At 36.6% G+C, this 13,776-nt stretch overlaps 1 protein-coding gene across 1 annotated transcript in view; it reads right to left on the bottom strand.

Annotated features, from left to right (window-relative positions):
- The window catches only part of SLC5A8 (solute carrier family 5 member 8), a 64,997-nt gene that overhangs the window by 33,157 nt on the left and 18,064 nt on the right, over positions 1 to 13,776 (bottom strand). Inside the window, exons 6-10 of the mRNA XM_010357206.2 lie at positions 11,831 to 11,971; positions 8,773 to 8,902; positions 5,227 to 5,315; positions 3,926 to 4,038; positions 1,102 to 1,169 (exon numbers count right to left, since the gene is read on the bottom strand). Coding sequence (XP_010355508.1) covers positions 1,102 to 1,169; positions 3,926 to 4,038; positions 5,227 to 5,315; positions 8,773 to 8,902; positions 11,831 to 11,971 — 541 coding nt within the window. The remainder of the gene's footprint in view (positions 1 to 1,101; positions 1,170 to 3,925; positions 4,039 to 5,226; positions 5,316 to 8,772; positions 8,903 to 11,830; positions 11,972 to 13,776) is intronic.

Raw genomic sequence — 13,776 nt, forward strand, 5'->3', positions numbered from 1 at the left:
CTAAATAAATTAAGAGACATACCATGTTCATGTTTTAGAAAATTCAACATAGTAAAGATGTCATTTCTTCTCAAATGAATAAACAGCTTTCAGGCAATCAATATTTAAGCAAGATTTTTTTGTAGATACAGACCAAAATTATCCTAGACTTCATATGAAAAGGCAAAAGAACTAGAATAGCTAAAACAATTTTGAAAACTAAGAATACAGTGAGAGGAATCAATCGACCTGATCTTGAAACTTACTTTAAAGCTGCAGTAATCAAAATGATCAAATTATAAAGCTGTGTGGCATTGGCAGAAGCACAGACACATAAATAAGTGAAAGAAAACAGAATTCAGAAATAGACCCACACAAATATGCTTAATTGATTTTTTACAAACGTGTAAAGGCAGGTCAATGGAAGAAAGATAGCCTTTTCAACAAAAGGTGCTGGTTGAACATTCATAGAGGAAAAAAGAATGTCAACCTAAGTCTCACATTTTATACAAAAATTAACTCCAAAGGGATTGCAGGCTTAAATATAAAATGTAAAACTCTAAAACTCTTTGAAAAGAAACGTAGAAGAAAATCTTCAAGATCTGGGGCTAGGTAAAATTCTTAGACTCTACACCAGAAACACAATCCATGAAAAGACAAACTGATAAACTAGACTTCTATCCAAACTAAAAAAAAAAAAAAAAAAAAAAAAAAAAAAAAAAAATTGTACTTTGACAGACCCTGTTATGAGGATAAAAAGACAAACTACAGTGTAAAAAAATATTTGAAAACCACATCTGACCAAGAGCTAGTATACAGAATATATGGGTTTGATATTGTACTATCAAGATGTTACCACTGCAAGATGTTACCATTGAGGGAAACTGAGTAAAGAGTATATGAGATCTCTCTGTATTATATCTCACAATTGCATGTAAATCCACAATTATCTCAAAACACAAAGTTTAATTTTAAAAAAAAATTTTAAAGTATAGTCATCTCTGCCACTTGATATGTCCAGGTGTCAATATACATTGAGAGAAGTCTGGAAGGATGGTGACATCAACATCAAAAAAAAGATTTAGTGATTTATGACTTAAACCTCCAGGGGTCAGCTCTCACCTGCAACAAAGCTCCCATAAGTGATGCCAGCGCAGCCATTCCAATACATAGGGCTCCATACACCACACCTAAACGGACAACATAAAAGCCAGTGTTAAAATCCAGACCCAGAGAATTAGAATTCTCAATAGAATAATCCACCACACCTTTGATTCAAAGTAAGTAACATGACTGTGGTGAAGAATGGACACACACATCAGAGCCAGTGAATAAAGAAAAGGGCTGTTTTCCTCTGACATTAACAGTGTTCCAAGAGGACAAAGCCCTTACATTGTGGCCCAGGATTAGTTATGACAGCAGGTTATATAAGAATTCCTGGAATTAACTATAGGGATTTAAAACTAAGAACTATATTGTGTTATTAATCTAATCCTCCATAAACATTTGTATATAAAGGAAGGCTCAGGTCTCTGTTTTCGGCTTGTAAAAAAATAGAATACTATTCAGCTCTGCTCTGTGCAAGGTGAGAGAGGGAGTAATAAACAGAAATTAGACTCTTCTGACTTTTAAGCATTCATTTCCCTTGGGAAGTGGCAATGGACACCATGGGGTGTTGGAGGACTTTTAGACCCCTCATAATCTCCGTAAGTATCCTCAAGCCCTTCCTACTAAACTAGCAAAGAAAGGCAACTTCTGGATAAGCAGCACATCTGCCCTTATGCTAAGTTGTTTTCTTCAAACTTCTTTAAAAAAAATTTTTTTTAAATAGAGACGGGTTGTCGCTATGTTGCCCAGACTGGCCTCGAACTCCTGGGCTCAAGCGATCCTCCCATCTTGGCCTCCCAAAGTCCTAGGATTACAGGCGTGAGTCACCATGCTCAGCCCAAACTTGTTTATAAAAGTTCTCAAGCCACCACTGGTGGTCAGATTGTGGAATATTTTTTTTCTATTGACTTTCAGTATTTTCCAAATTTTCTCCAGGTACATGTATTACCTTTTAAGTTATAGGAAATATCATGCAAAAAGCCCTTTAATACTTTCATTCAGCAAAAGTCACCTGAAATCAGTTGATATAATTTCCCAAATGCAAAACTCAATATACAGAAAAAAAATGAATGCAAAATTTGCCCATCATTAAATTTTTGTATTTCTTATATTACGTTATTTCTATCTTACTTTAGCACTCATAGCTTTGTTAAATATATTGAGTAAATAATGCAGCTGAATGAAAAATCTTAAATATTTTTTCAAAGAGTTCTCATAGATATGATTTTTATGCCTCTCAATTTTAATGTAAATCATATTTTCAATATATTAGGTTTGATTCTCCATTTGATAGGTTATGAACAGTCACCTATAATTTTGGGAACTCAAAGTTATTGGAAACACATTCAAATCATCTGCCACATTCTTCCCTATGTCCTTACTGCATATACTTCAAGATTATGATTTCATAGTACCCTTTAAAATGAATGAAAATCTCATCTATATTAGCAGAGTTGATTTGTCATTCATCAACATCATTCCATGAGCACCAGCTAGTGCCTCCTGTTTTATATGCATTATCTCAAAACCCAATTCTGCAAAGTGTTTGTGTGCCCATTTTCCATATAGAGAAATAGAGGCTTGTATGGGTAACTGGATTTTCTCAAGGTTAACAGCTAGTAAATTAACAAAGCAAGACTGGGTTTGTCTTGCTTCAAAAGCATCTGTTCATTCTACTAACCACACAGCTTCAATAATCCCATAGTGAACCAGTCTAAAAACCCTTTAGGAAGCATTGCATCATTCTGAAATTATGCTCCAGGATTAAAATTGGGTACATAATAAAATGATGCATTGCTATTTAAATTTAGGGAACACTGAAGGATATAAATTAAGGACTCATTCCAGGCTACAGTCGTGGCAATTTTACATAGAATTATGGCTGCTAATAGGGTATAATTTACTATTTCTTTGACCGTCTATTAATGTTATTGTGTTAAGGTTAAAGATTCTTTCTCAAAAAGGAATTTGTTAGTCATTCATTTCAAGGTGTCAAAATGAAGAATGCAGTGCATTGGCAAGATTTCTTTGAGTTGGATATTACATTTGAGACATCTGGGAACTGAAGATGCTTAAACCACTCTATTCAAGCCGGTATTTAACCCCTAATGATGCTCTACAATTGAACAGAACAGAAGTTGAGAATTTCTTGCACAAATTTATAGTTCATCTCCAGGACAGTGTACATAAGCAGACAGAACAGACAACTAAGACGAGTCAAAATTCTTAACACTCTGTTTCTTTATCTTCAATTCATCTAATCTATTAATCTAATCTAATGTAATCCTCTGTAAACATTTGGGAAGTGTCTATGGGAAGACTAAGTAACTGAAACTGACTGTAAGTTGCTTCCACTTGCAGTTAATCTTCAATGTCTTCTTAGGTAACACAGAAATCTTCAGTGCCTTCTTAGGTAACACAGAAAAAATGTGGCTCTTGGTTCCAAAGTAGGGATATTTCTTAGAACTGTGGACTACAGTTCAAAAGGAAAATAGTTGAATTTTTGTGTGTGTGTGGCTAAGAATTTTAACACAAACTGAGGATAGGATGAAGGCACAGGAAAAAAAGGACAGCCAAATCGGTCCCCTGCAAATTGTCGTTTGTGGTTCACTGACAATTAATTGTTTGAAGTGTCTCCCAAATCTTGATTACAGATATGGTAACGTTAAACACTGGATACAAACATTTAAAAAAATCTGCATTGTCATAGGCATACATATGCGGATATCCATTCATAATCAGAGGTTCTTCCTCTGTAGCTTCAGTGGAAAAAAATTTTTTGTGTCTCAAAAAAATCATCTCTCTGAGCTAAAATGGAATTGTGAAAACAGAAACTTACTCATTCCTTGGGAAATCCAAGACAGAGACCTTTCTGAGAGCGATCTGAAGTAAGGTTTGATTAGATCTTCCACAGTTACTGCTGCTAAGGCATTAATACTGGAGGACACTGTGCTGTAAGGGAAAAAAAACTTTTGATTTATAATATTTTACCTTTAATAATACTTTAAGTGGGAATGAGAAAGGGGTAAACAAATTGTCACTTCTAAAATATAACCCGATTTCTACTATGCTATTTTTACTTTATTTTATTATTAATGTTTTGAGACAGCTGGAGTGCAATGGCATGATCTCAGCTCACTGCAAGCTCCGCCTCCCGGATTCATGCCATTCTCCTGTCTTAGCCTTCAGAGTAGCTGGAACTACAGGCGCCTGCCACCATGCCCTGCTAATTTTTTGTATTTTTAGTAGAGATGGGGTTTCACTGTGTTAGCCAGGATTGTCTCGATCTCCTGACCTCGTGATCCGCCTGCCTCGGCCTCCCAAAGTGCTGGGATTACAGGCGTGGGCCACCACACCCAGCTCTACTATGCTATTTTTAATAATCACAGCACTGCCTTTCTGGAAACTGTTATCATCCAAAAATGATATTCAGGCAATATCTACAGGCTTGACAGTAAAAGAGAAAGGATGTGTTAATGTTGCTTCCACTTGCAGTTAATCTTCAGTGTCTAAAAGAATCTACACAGATTACTCCATATTCTTATAAATAACAACTTTAAAACATATTTTTCTTTGTGCATAGAAAGGACTGTCATAAGTCCTCCCTACCATGTGCTGTAAATGTCAACAATATTAATTTCCTGAATCCCCACTAACGCACACTGTACATGTTGATAATAACAATTCTCTGGAAGAAAGGGCAATGATAGATCAGAAAATGTAAGATTCTCTGGGCAGTATATATTATTCAACATGTAAATGGAAGATTTCATTCTAATTTTCAAGTTGACCATGCTTTAGCCTCATGTGTGTTTTCAATCAAGACTGTGGCACCCAGTTTTGATCATCAGCGAAAGCTACCGTCAACCAATCATCATTATTGTGACCACAGAGTATCACATCATGGGATGTATGATGGTGTATTAGAGAGCAGGGACCTAGTTAAAAGTGGAGCTGATGACAACAGGACACTAGTCCACAGAGATAAGTCAGACCACAGAGAGGACACATGCAGCAGATTGCCTACTTTGGGCCATCTGTGTCCATGCCCAGAACTCCACATTATCCCCCTAAAGTATCTAATAACAAAAGAAAGATCCCAACAGGGAAATCATGTGTTATTAGAGTCATAGTTCATACCTTAACGTCCCACTGTAAGCACAGGCCACAAAAAGTCCAGGAAGTCCTGGATAATCTTGCAGAATGTCCAGTACCAAATAAGGCATGAGCTGAAAAATTCCAACATTTATTTCCAAGTACTTGTCGCTACTGAATAAAATTAATGAATGCCTAGTTTATCATTTATCTTGTCTCCTTCAGGAACTGAAAGGAGCTATTCCACACAACTGAAATTTTCAAATACCTAAAATTAAACCCTTTAACTACTAACATTTAGAGAAACGAATAGCACAGTAGTTAAGTAAAGAGGCTTTGGATTCACAGAGATGTGGCTTTTGTAAGTGAAGTTCTGAGTCCCAGCTTCTTCAACTATAAAATAGTGGTAATAATATAACCTCGTAGAGTTGCTGTAAAAGTTAATTTAGATAATTTATGTAAAACTCATAGTATAGTATATGGAATATAATAAATGCTCAAAACAAAGTAGTTGTTATTCTTGGGAATAATAAGTTGTTTTAAAGGAAATATTTGACACACCTCTGTGCTTAAGTAAGCAGCATCCACTTAACTTTACTTCATGACTCAAGGACATTTTGTGAACTTTAGTCACTGCCCAGGATAGAAGATGTAATTTTAGCTGCATCAAGTACAAGACATAGTGATGGGTGGAGAATGACTTCAGGAAATCCCTTAAACTTGCTTCTTTTAAAAAACTTCCTGATACTAACTTGCTTTTGATAACTTCTATTTTAAAAAATAAATATCAAATAAGGATAATCAAGTGTGTGACTTCAGGACTCTGTTGCATGGCAGCTTTTCTACAAAATCAGTTTCCGAATCAAAAGAGTCCTAAGTGGACAATTTTCTAGAAGAGCGTCCTCTCATGTGCATTAAAACCTGAACTTCTCCCACAGTACAGAGTAGATGACATGTCCTATTTTATCAGCTTCCATAGCCTCTTCAATTTCATTTAACAATAGTGTGCTTATGGGATATGGAAGAACTTCCTCCACTGTTGAAAGGGAATGTTTCAACAGTAGGATTGTTTCAGTTCTTTTAGGATTGCGTTCTCCACTTTTCCAAAGCTTACTCATTCTTTATGCTCAGAAAAATGGAATAGCATTTATCCCTATATGAGATCAAGACCCAGTTTTCCCAAAATATCATAAAGGTTTAACTTTAAACAATGTCCCACAAATAGCAAATATAGATTCCATCTATAGTGTTATAGCAAGTTCCAAAATCCTCTATCCTGTCTTCAACTTTCTCAAAAATCTGCGATGTAATTATTTCATGTCTGAGTGGCTCCCTCAAGTATAGGTAGAACCAATGAAATAGGATTGATAGAGAAGAAAATAGTAAAACTATATCTAGGAACTGGCCTGCTTCCTCTGGCCAAATGCCAGCAGAGCATAGAGAAACATATCCTTGCTCTCTCGAGGATAAGGGGTTTTTTTGTATTTGTTTTTTTGTTTTAAGACAGTCTCCCTCTCTCACCTAGGTTGGAGTACAGTGGCTTGATCTTGGCTCACTGCAATCTCCACCTCCCAGGTTCAAGCGATTCTCCTGCCTCAGCCTCCTGTGTAGCTGGGATTACGGGAGTCCACCACTATGCCCGACTAATTTTTGCATTTTTAATAGAGACGGATTTTACCATGTTGGCCAGGCTAGTCTTGAACTCCTGACCTCAAGTGATTCGCCTGCCTCATCCTCCCAAAGCACTAAGATTACAGGTGTGAGCCACCACGACTGGGTGAGAATAAGGTTCTGACACAATCTTCCACTGTCTTATTTGCACGGTATCCCCAGTGAAATGTTAATTGAATTTACTTGTTAACTAACACAGTCCTGGAAACATCAGTTGAAGAGAAACCTTCACGGACTGTCTAAGCGTGTATAGGCAAGACACCCTGAATGTATTTTATAAGATGTCTCAAAGGTGGGAAGTCGTAGGGACTTTTTTTTTTTTTTTTTTTTTTTTTGCCCAGGGTAAAGGCAAAGTACATTAAAAACTTTTTTTAAGTCCTTATTGTCTTCATGACAATATAGATTGATAACAGTCACAAACTATTCTTTATTAGAGGGAATGTAACAGAACAGTGCCTCCATCTTCATAGTAAACCTGATTCTTACCTTCTCTGAGAGGACAGGGAGGGTGTGTTTATAAAAAGGAGGGCATAGGGTAAGATATGGTTGAGAAACAGCTCCAGGGTGTTTTTATTTTCTAGCCCCACAAAGTTGTACTTTTCTGGGAGCATGAGATGCATTTGCATCAACAGAAATTCCATCTATTTTCATTCTAATGAATCCCCTAGGAACTTGTTCTGCAAGCGAGTCTTAGAAAATAATTTTGGCAAGAACTCAGGCTTTAGAGTTGGGCAATCCTGGGTTTGAACTCTAGTTCCCCTTTTTGAAAGACAATAAATGGCACAGAGGTTCAAAGTTAGGACTCTGGTGGCAGCTGGCTTGGTTTTAAATCCTGGCTTCAGGTTACTAGCTAGTTACTCACTTAAATTCTTTAGGCCTGAATTCTCTCATCTTTGAAAGGGAGATAATCGTAGAACCTACATCAGAGGGTGACTGTGAAGATTAAAAGTTGAAATTTATATGAAGCATTTATGGTAGTGCCTGGCCCATGGTGGGTATTTGATAACTGCTCATAGTTATTCTTACTTATTAGCAACGTGACCTTGGGTAAGTTATATAACCTCTCTGAAAAGCATTTCTTCATCTGTAAAATCAGGATTGTGGGGTTGTGAGAATTAAATGAAGTATGTTAATCTCCTGGCACAGAATCTCACCACAGAGTTGGTACTCAATAAATATTCACTTATTAGATCCATCTCTCCATCATTTAAAAAATTGGAAGATAAATTGTTTATAAATGAATGCTCTAACAAGCATCCACAAAATGTTCTATACTTCAATGGTTTGTGTAGTTTAAAACAAAACAAAACAAAACTGTGTTTACATTCCTACTCCCAACCTTGAGCTATTTCTATTTAACACTCTACTTGACTTTTCCTGGTGTTTCCATATTTTAATTTTAGATACAGTACTCTTCATTCTTGCTATATCTGCTAAAATAAATTCTTTTGTTTTTTGTTTTTTTTTTTTTTTTTTTTGAGACAGAGTCTTGCTCTGTCGCCCGGTCTGGAGTGCAGTGGCCGGATCTCAGCTCACTGCAAGCTCCGCCTCCCGGGTTCACGCCATTCTCCTGCCTCAGCCTCCGGAGTAGCTGGGACTACAGGCGCCCACCACCTCGCCCGGCTAGTTTTTTTTTTTTTTGCATTTAGTAGAGACGGGGTTTCACCGTGTTAGCCAGGATGGTCTCGATCTCCTGACCTCGTGATCCGCCCGTCTCGGCCTCCCAAAGTGCTGGGATTACAGGCTTGAGCCACCGCGCCCGGCCTAAAATAAATTCTTACCAAAGTTTTATAGAAATGTAAGATGATTATGGCAAGTTCACTTTCCGTTTCTCTACAAGAATAGGAATGCTCTTTCCTCTCAACTCATAAGCTTTTTGAATATTATTCATACACCTGTAAGAAAGACATGGTACTGAACCTGGTCTGGTGCAGACACTTTCTTGGCTGTCCAAGGATCACAGTCACGGTACCTAGAATATAGGGCGAGCCCACAAAACACTGAGCACGTGAGGATTGCCCAGAGTCCCACAAGATTGATGTAGAGAGACCTAAAGAAGTGAAAACAAACCAGCAAAAGACAACTGTAATTTCTGTCCCAAAGATTAGGGAACCTGTTATATGAACAAAAGAGACCCTCATGATTAGACTCAATAAATGCACATTATCTTTTGATTGTCTAAAACACTACTTATTTTATTCTAGCCTAATATTCTGCTTATGATACCAATCAATCGACAGTGTATTTGTAAATATTTGAATGGATGGGACTTCCCCATGAAAGAGTGTACGCTCATGGTCGAAACTCTGGGGGCATTGGTAGCTTTATAAAGGTACCTAGTTATACTACTTCAGGTCTTCTTGTCATGAAATAAGGATTTTAATCTTCAACCGAGCATTAACTCATTCTCCTTTTAAAAGTAATGCCACTGTAAACTGCTAAACACTGTCAACATTTACACAGTAACTCATGAAACTTGTTTAAATGTTGTTTATAAGACCACACATTAAGTAGGAATGCAAACCTGTATTCTTTGGACAGGTATCTTCTCAAACAATGTTCAGCACTGTAATATACTGTGTGTGCTCCAGTAGAGAATAAAGGTTTACACACAGCACTGGAGCCAGTCCTGAGCATAAATCCTGGCTCTACCATATGTGACCCTGGGCAAGTAATTCAACCTATCTGATCTTCAGTTTCTTCATTGAAGCATAGGATAGCAATGCCCACATCACAAAGTTATAAAACTAAATGAAACATGGTACTTACATGCAATAAACCCCTGTTAAGTTATTGATACTAGTTATTGATATTAGTGTTAATGTTATTGAATCCTATGTCTTAATAATCAGTTGAATAGTAAACATTTCTCTTGCTAAGATGGCTACATATTTTTTCCACTGGTACTGTAGTGGACAGTGATGAGCTGCCCTAAGTGGAAAACAGGTACCATCCCTGAAGTCATGCCTCCTTCTTCCCAACGCTCCGGGGAGTCTGCATCCAATGAAAAATTGATTCAGAGGTTTAAAGTCCCAGTCCCCTCACCCTAACATGGGACTAGTCTGAAGAGCCATCCTAGCTCTAGAGCAACCTTTGAGGCCTCTGTTCAGATTGCATAACAGTCCAGTGTCTCCCTCTCATCAATCCTATTTCCTTTCCTTCCCTTTTACATATAGTGATTCTCTGATCAACTCTTCCATGCTAACCTCAACCTCAGAGTCTGCTTCTGGAAGAACCAAAGATGGGTTTATCAGATTGATCCTTCTCCCTTGAATTGACTAATATTGCAGTATGTTTTGCTATTGTTAGCTCATCTCCAAATCACCAGAAAATTATGTCCAGATACTCTGTTGCCCAAACACCTCTTCTGTCTTATATATGAATGTAATATATTGTTTTAGATCACTTTTATGCTGTTCAAATTGACCACTTATCAACATCTCACACTGTCTTTTGTCAATCATTATCAGTAGGTCTTGGCTTTTTAGCAGGGATTAATTCTCCCTATAGCATAAGTGCAAGAAGGCAGATGAAAATGAGTCCCCTGGGTTCAGAGAGTCTGCTTCATGCAGATCCACTATGCTTACAGTAATTGATTTTTATCAAGAAAGCTCTAATGCTGTTATTTAAGTAATCAGGTCGGGCTTTTTGGGTTTCATGTTCCCAAGGGAAGAGAAGAAGAGCTTGTCCACAATTACTTTGGGACAGGCATCAGCTCTAGTGTAGATTTAAAAGTACAATAGACTACTCTATCTACAAATTACATTCTTCCAAAATTCCTTAAAATACCAGAATTCTTAAGTTCATTTTGGGGGGATCCCATATCCAGTTATTATATCCATATTCATATATATTTTTCACTGTGAGTTCTTCAAGGATTTGGGTAATCTCTAAGCCAATTTACTCTCAATATATTGAGTTCTGACATATGACATCACAATATTTTCATTTTCTCCTTTGAATAGAAATAGAATCATCCCTCCTTCCCTCACCCTATCCACCCTGGACTCTTATTCAATCTCCTTAGAGCTTTGAAGCCCCTAAAAGCACGTGAGCAGAATCAGCCTATTTATCAGCACAAGGAGTGGTGAGCACTGCAGTGATGTGATGTCTCCAAAGAAGGAACCAGCCACCATTCCACACTCTTTGCTCAAACCAAGATGGGCTCGAGAGTTCTGGACCTTGCTGTCCTTCCTACCTCTGCACATTCATCCAAATCACTCTACCTACCTAGAACGCCTTCCTACTCTTCTCCACCTGCCCAAATTATGATCATTCTTCATATTCATTTTGCCAGTTCAATAGGAATCTCTCATCCATCCTCCACCTTCACATCACATCAGTTGAAGTGGAAAAAGGAACTCACATTTACTAGGCCTTTACCACACGTATGCCAAACACAGTATTTTACAACACCTCCCATGAGGTATACAGTATTTCTTATGCTCCTTTTACAAGTTTAGAAACTGCACCTCAAAGAGACTGCAGAATGTGCCCAGGATCAATCAAGTAGCAAGTATTAGAGCAGGGTTATAAACCTATGACTGTGTCTGAAAATGAAATACAAAGTACTATATATACTCTGGAACATTTTCTCTATTGTTATATTGTTTCATGAAACTGTTATATGTCTCTAATATTATTTTTTAGCATACTTGCATGTATTTTCCTAATTTGAGATTAACTTTCTTCATGACAAAGGCCATATATATTTATCCCCCATAGGTTCTTATGCAAATAGATGCACAATACATGCTAATTTGTTTTCATTAATAATTCCTATAAATATCTTCAAATACCTGATTTAAAACATACAGTACCACTTTGTTCTTGGTCCTTTTGTAACCAAATACATCATTTATCTCTTGGAATTTTATGACACAAAACACATAAAGGAGCTAAATGTGACTTATAGAAGAGTTTCCATAAAGACAATTGATGGTTATTAATGCTTCATATACCATGGTGTATGACTTACAATTTTGCCTGGAATCTGCTTTTACAAGAAATATATCTCTGCACCTGGGATTGGTTGACACCATAGATGCTGCTCCATGTGAAGGTCCCTCCTATAATAATTGTCCAGAAGGTGTGTCTTTGCAAAGGGTTAGGATTAAAACTAAATGACAAGAAAGAGAAAACAAATCTGAACTATTAGCAGAGATAAAAAAAATTCTCTTAGACTATATTTGGAAGCAAGCAAGGTATATTTATATATACAACACATACATAAATATGTACAAATTTATTAATTAATTTAAAAGGTAGAAATATTTCCAACTTAAGTTCGATGAAATAAAAAATATTATTTTCAGAGATCTGGAAATACTAGAAGAGACTGGGGGAAATGAATGTTGCAATCATTCTGAACATTTATATAAATTGTTCTCCTCTGATATAAGGAAACTGTCGTTTGAACAAATCTGACACGATGTAATCAGAGAACATGAAACAAAGAGAAAGAGGGAGAGAAAAATATTCCTAAGTGCACCGCAGCAGTAGAGATGGCACTAAAATGAACACAAAATTAATAACACATTGTGTATAGAATTCCTCTCCCAGCACATGTAGTCATAGTTCTAATCTATATTCATGTTCAACTAATCAGTCAATTAATACAGTTTAAAGTTTTGCATTTTCTAAAAACTGCATGTCATTGTAATCATGCTTTATTAAAATGCTGTGTGTACAAGCTAAATACTAATAGTTTAAAACCACTTGATGACATCATGTACATAAGTCCAAAACATTGTCACAGAGAAAGCTCGATTTCCATGTTTGAAAGATCTTTTAATCCTTTGTATTGGAAGGAATGATTTTGTTCATCTCTGATACACAATATGAGCTAGAAAACTTTCTGCAAAGTTAGCTTTCATGGACACTTCCTTAAAATTATGAAATTTTGCAAATTCATTTCAAATCTTATATTTGAGATCCATTGAGTAAAGTGCTCTAATTGTATGCATATTCTGGAATTCTTATGGAAAGTAAGAGCCTCTATTTCATGTCTAACATTTCATATCAATGTCTTAAGAGTTTCAAGAGTGTTGACCCTTTCTTCCCAAGAGAAAGAAGCTACTACATTAGCTAACTGAAGAGACAAAAGGAGTCAGCGAGCTATCTGAGGGAGATACGACAAGATTTAAAACACTCAGTTTAGTGGTTTAGGCCATACAGAATATATAGGCCAATGGCAGACAACACAGAAAATACCAACACAATACCCTTCTTCTCTTCATTTATCTTAATTTGAGAAAACTTTGTCTACCGTATTCTCAAAACATATCAGAATAACAAGTGATACTCCTGAAAAGTATGAAACACAAATAGACTTTTTATTGTTGCTTAATGACTTTCAAAGCTAAGGTCATAAAAATGTCTAATCTTTTTTTAAAAATCTCTTACTAATGCATATAAGCTATTGCTTCAGTGCTCCAATATATATGTATCCTTCGTATAAAGTGACAGCTAACTTGCAGAAAAATGATTGGTTCCATACCCTCTCTCCTCAGCCTGGCCTACCAGGAAGACATTTGGGAGTAATCAAGAGTAGCCATTGGTTGTTTCCACTTCCTGGACTTCCCCTTTCCCTGTTCTGTTAACAGCAACCTAGGTTTGCTTTGGGGAAACCACCATTTCTCCATTAAATAGTCTCGATTGACAATCAGTCAAAATATCTTGTTCTGCTCTAGCCAAAGGGTGGAAACACGTCCCAAGCTAGGCAACTAGAGGCTCTTTTCCTTAGAATCTGAATCTTGAGCTAAAAGAAGGAAATAAATATTGAAAATAGTTGAAACTGATTCACTAAAATTTATTCCTGCACATTAACACATTGACCCTGTCCAATTTCTGAAAAAGCTTTTCTCAAACTCTGGTGCTTATTTTCAGAAGATCAGAAAAGAGCCACCAAGTGTAAAATGGGTT

This window comes from Rhinopithecus roxellana, chromosome 10 (genome assembly GCF_007565055.1).
Source record: "Rhinopithecus roxellana isolate Shanxi Qingling chromosome 10, ASM756505v1, whole genome shotgun sequence".
Classification (NCBI taxonomy): domain Eukaryota; kingdom Metazoa; phylum Chordata; class Mammalia; order Primates; family Cercopithecidae; genus Rhinopithecus; species Rhinopithecus roxellana.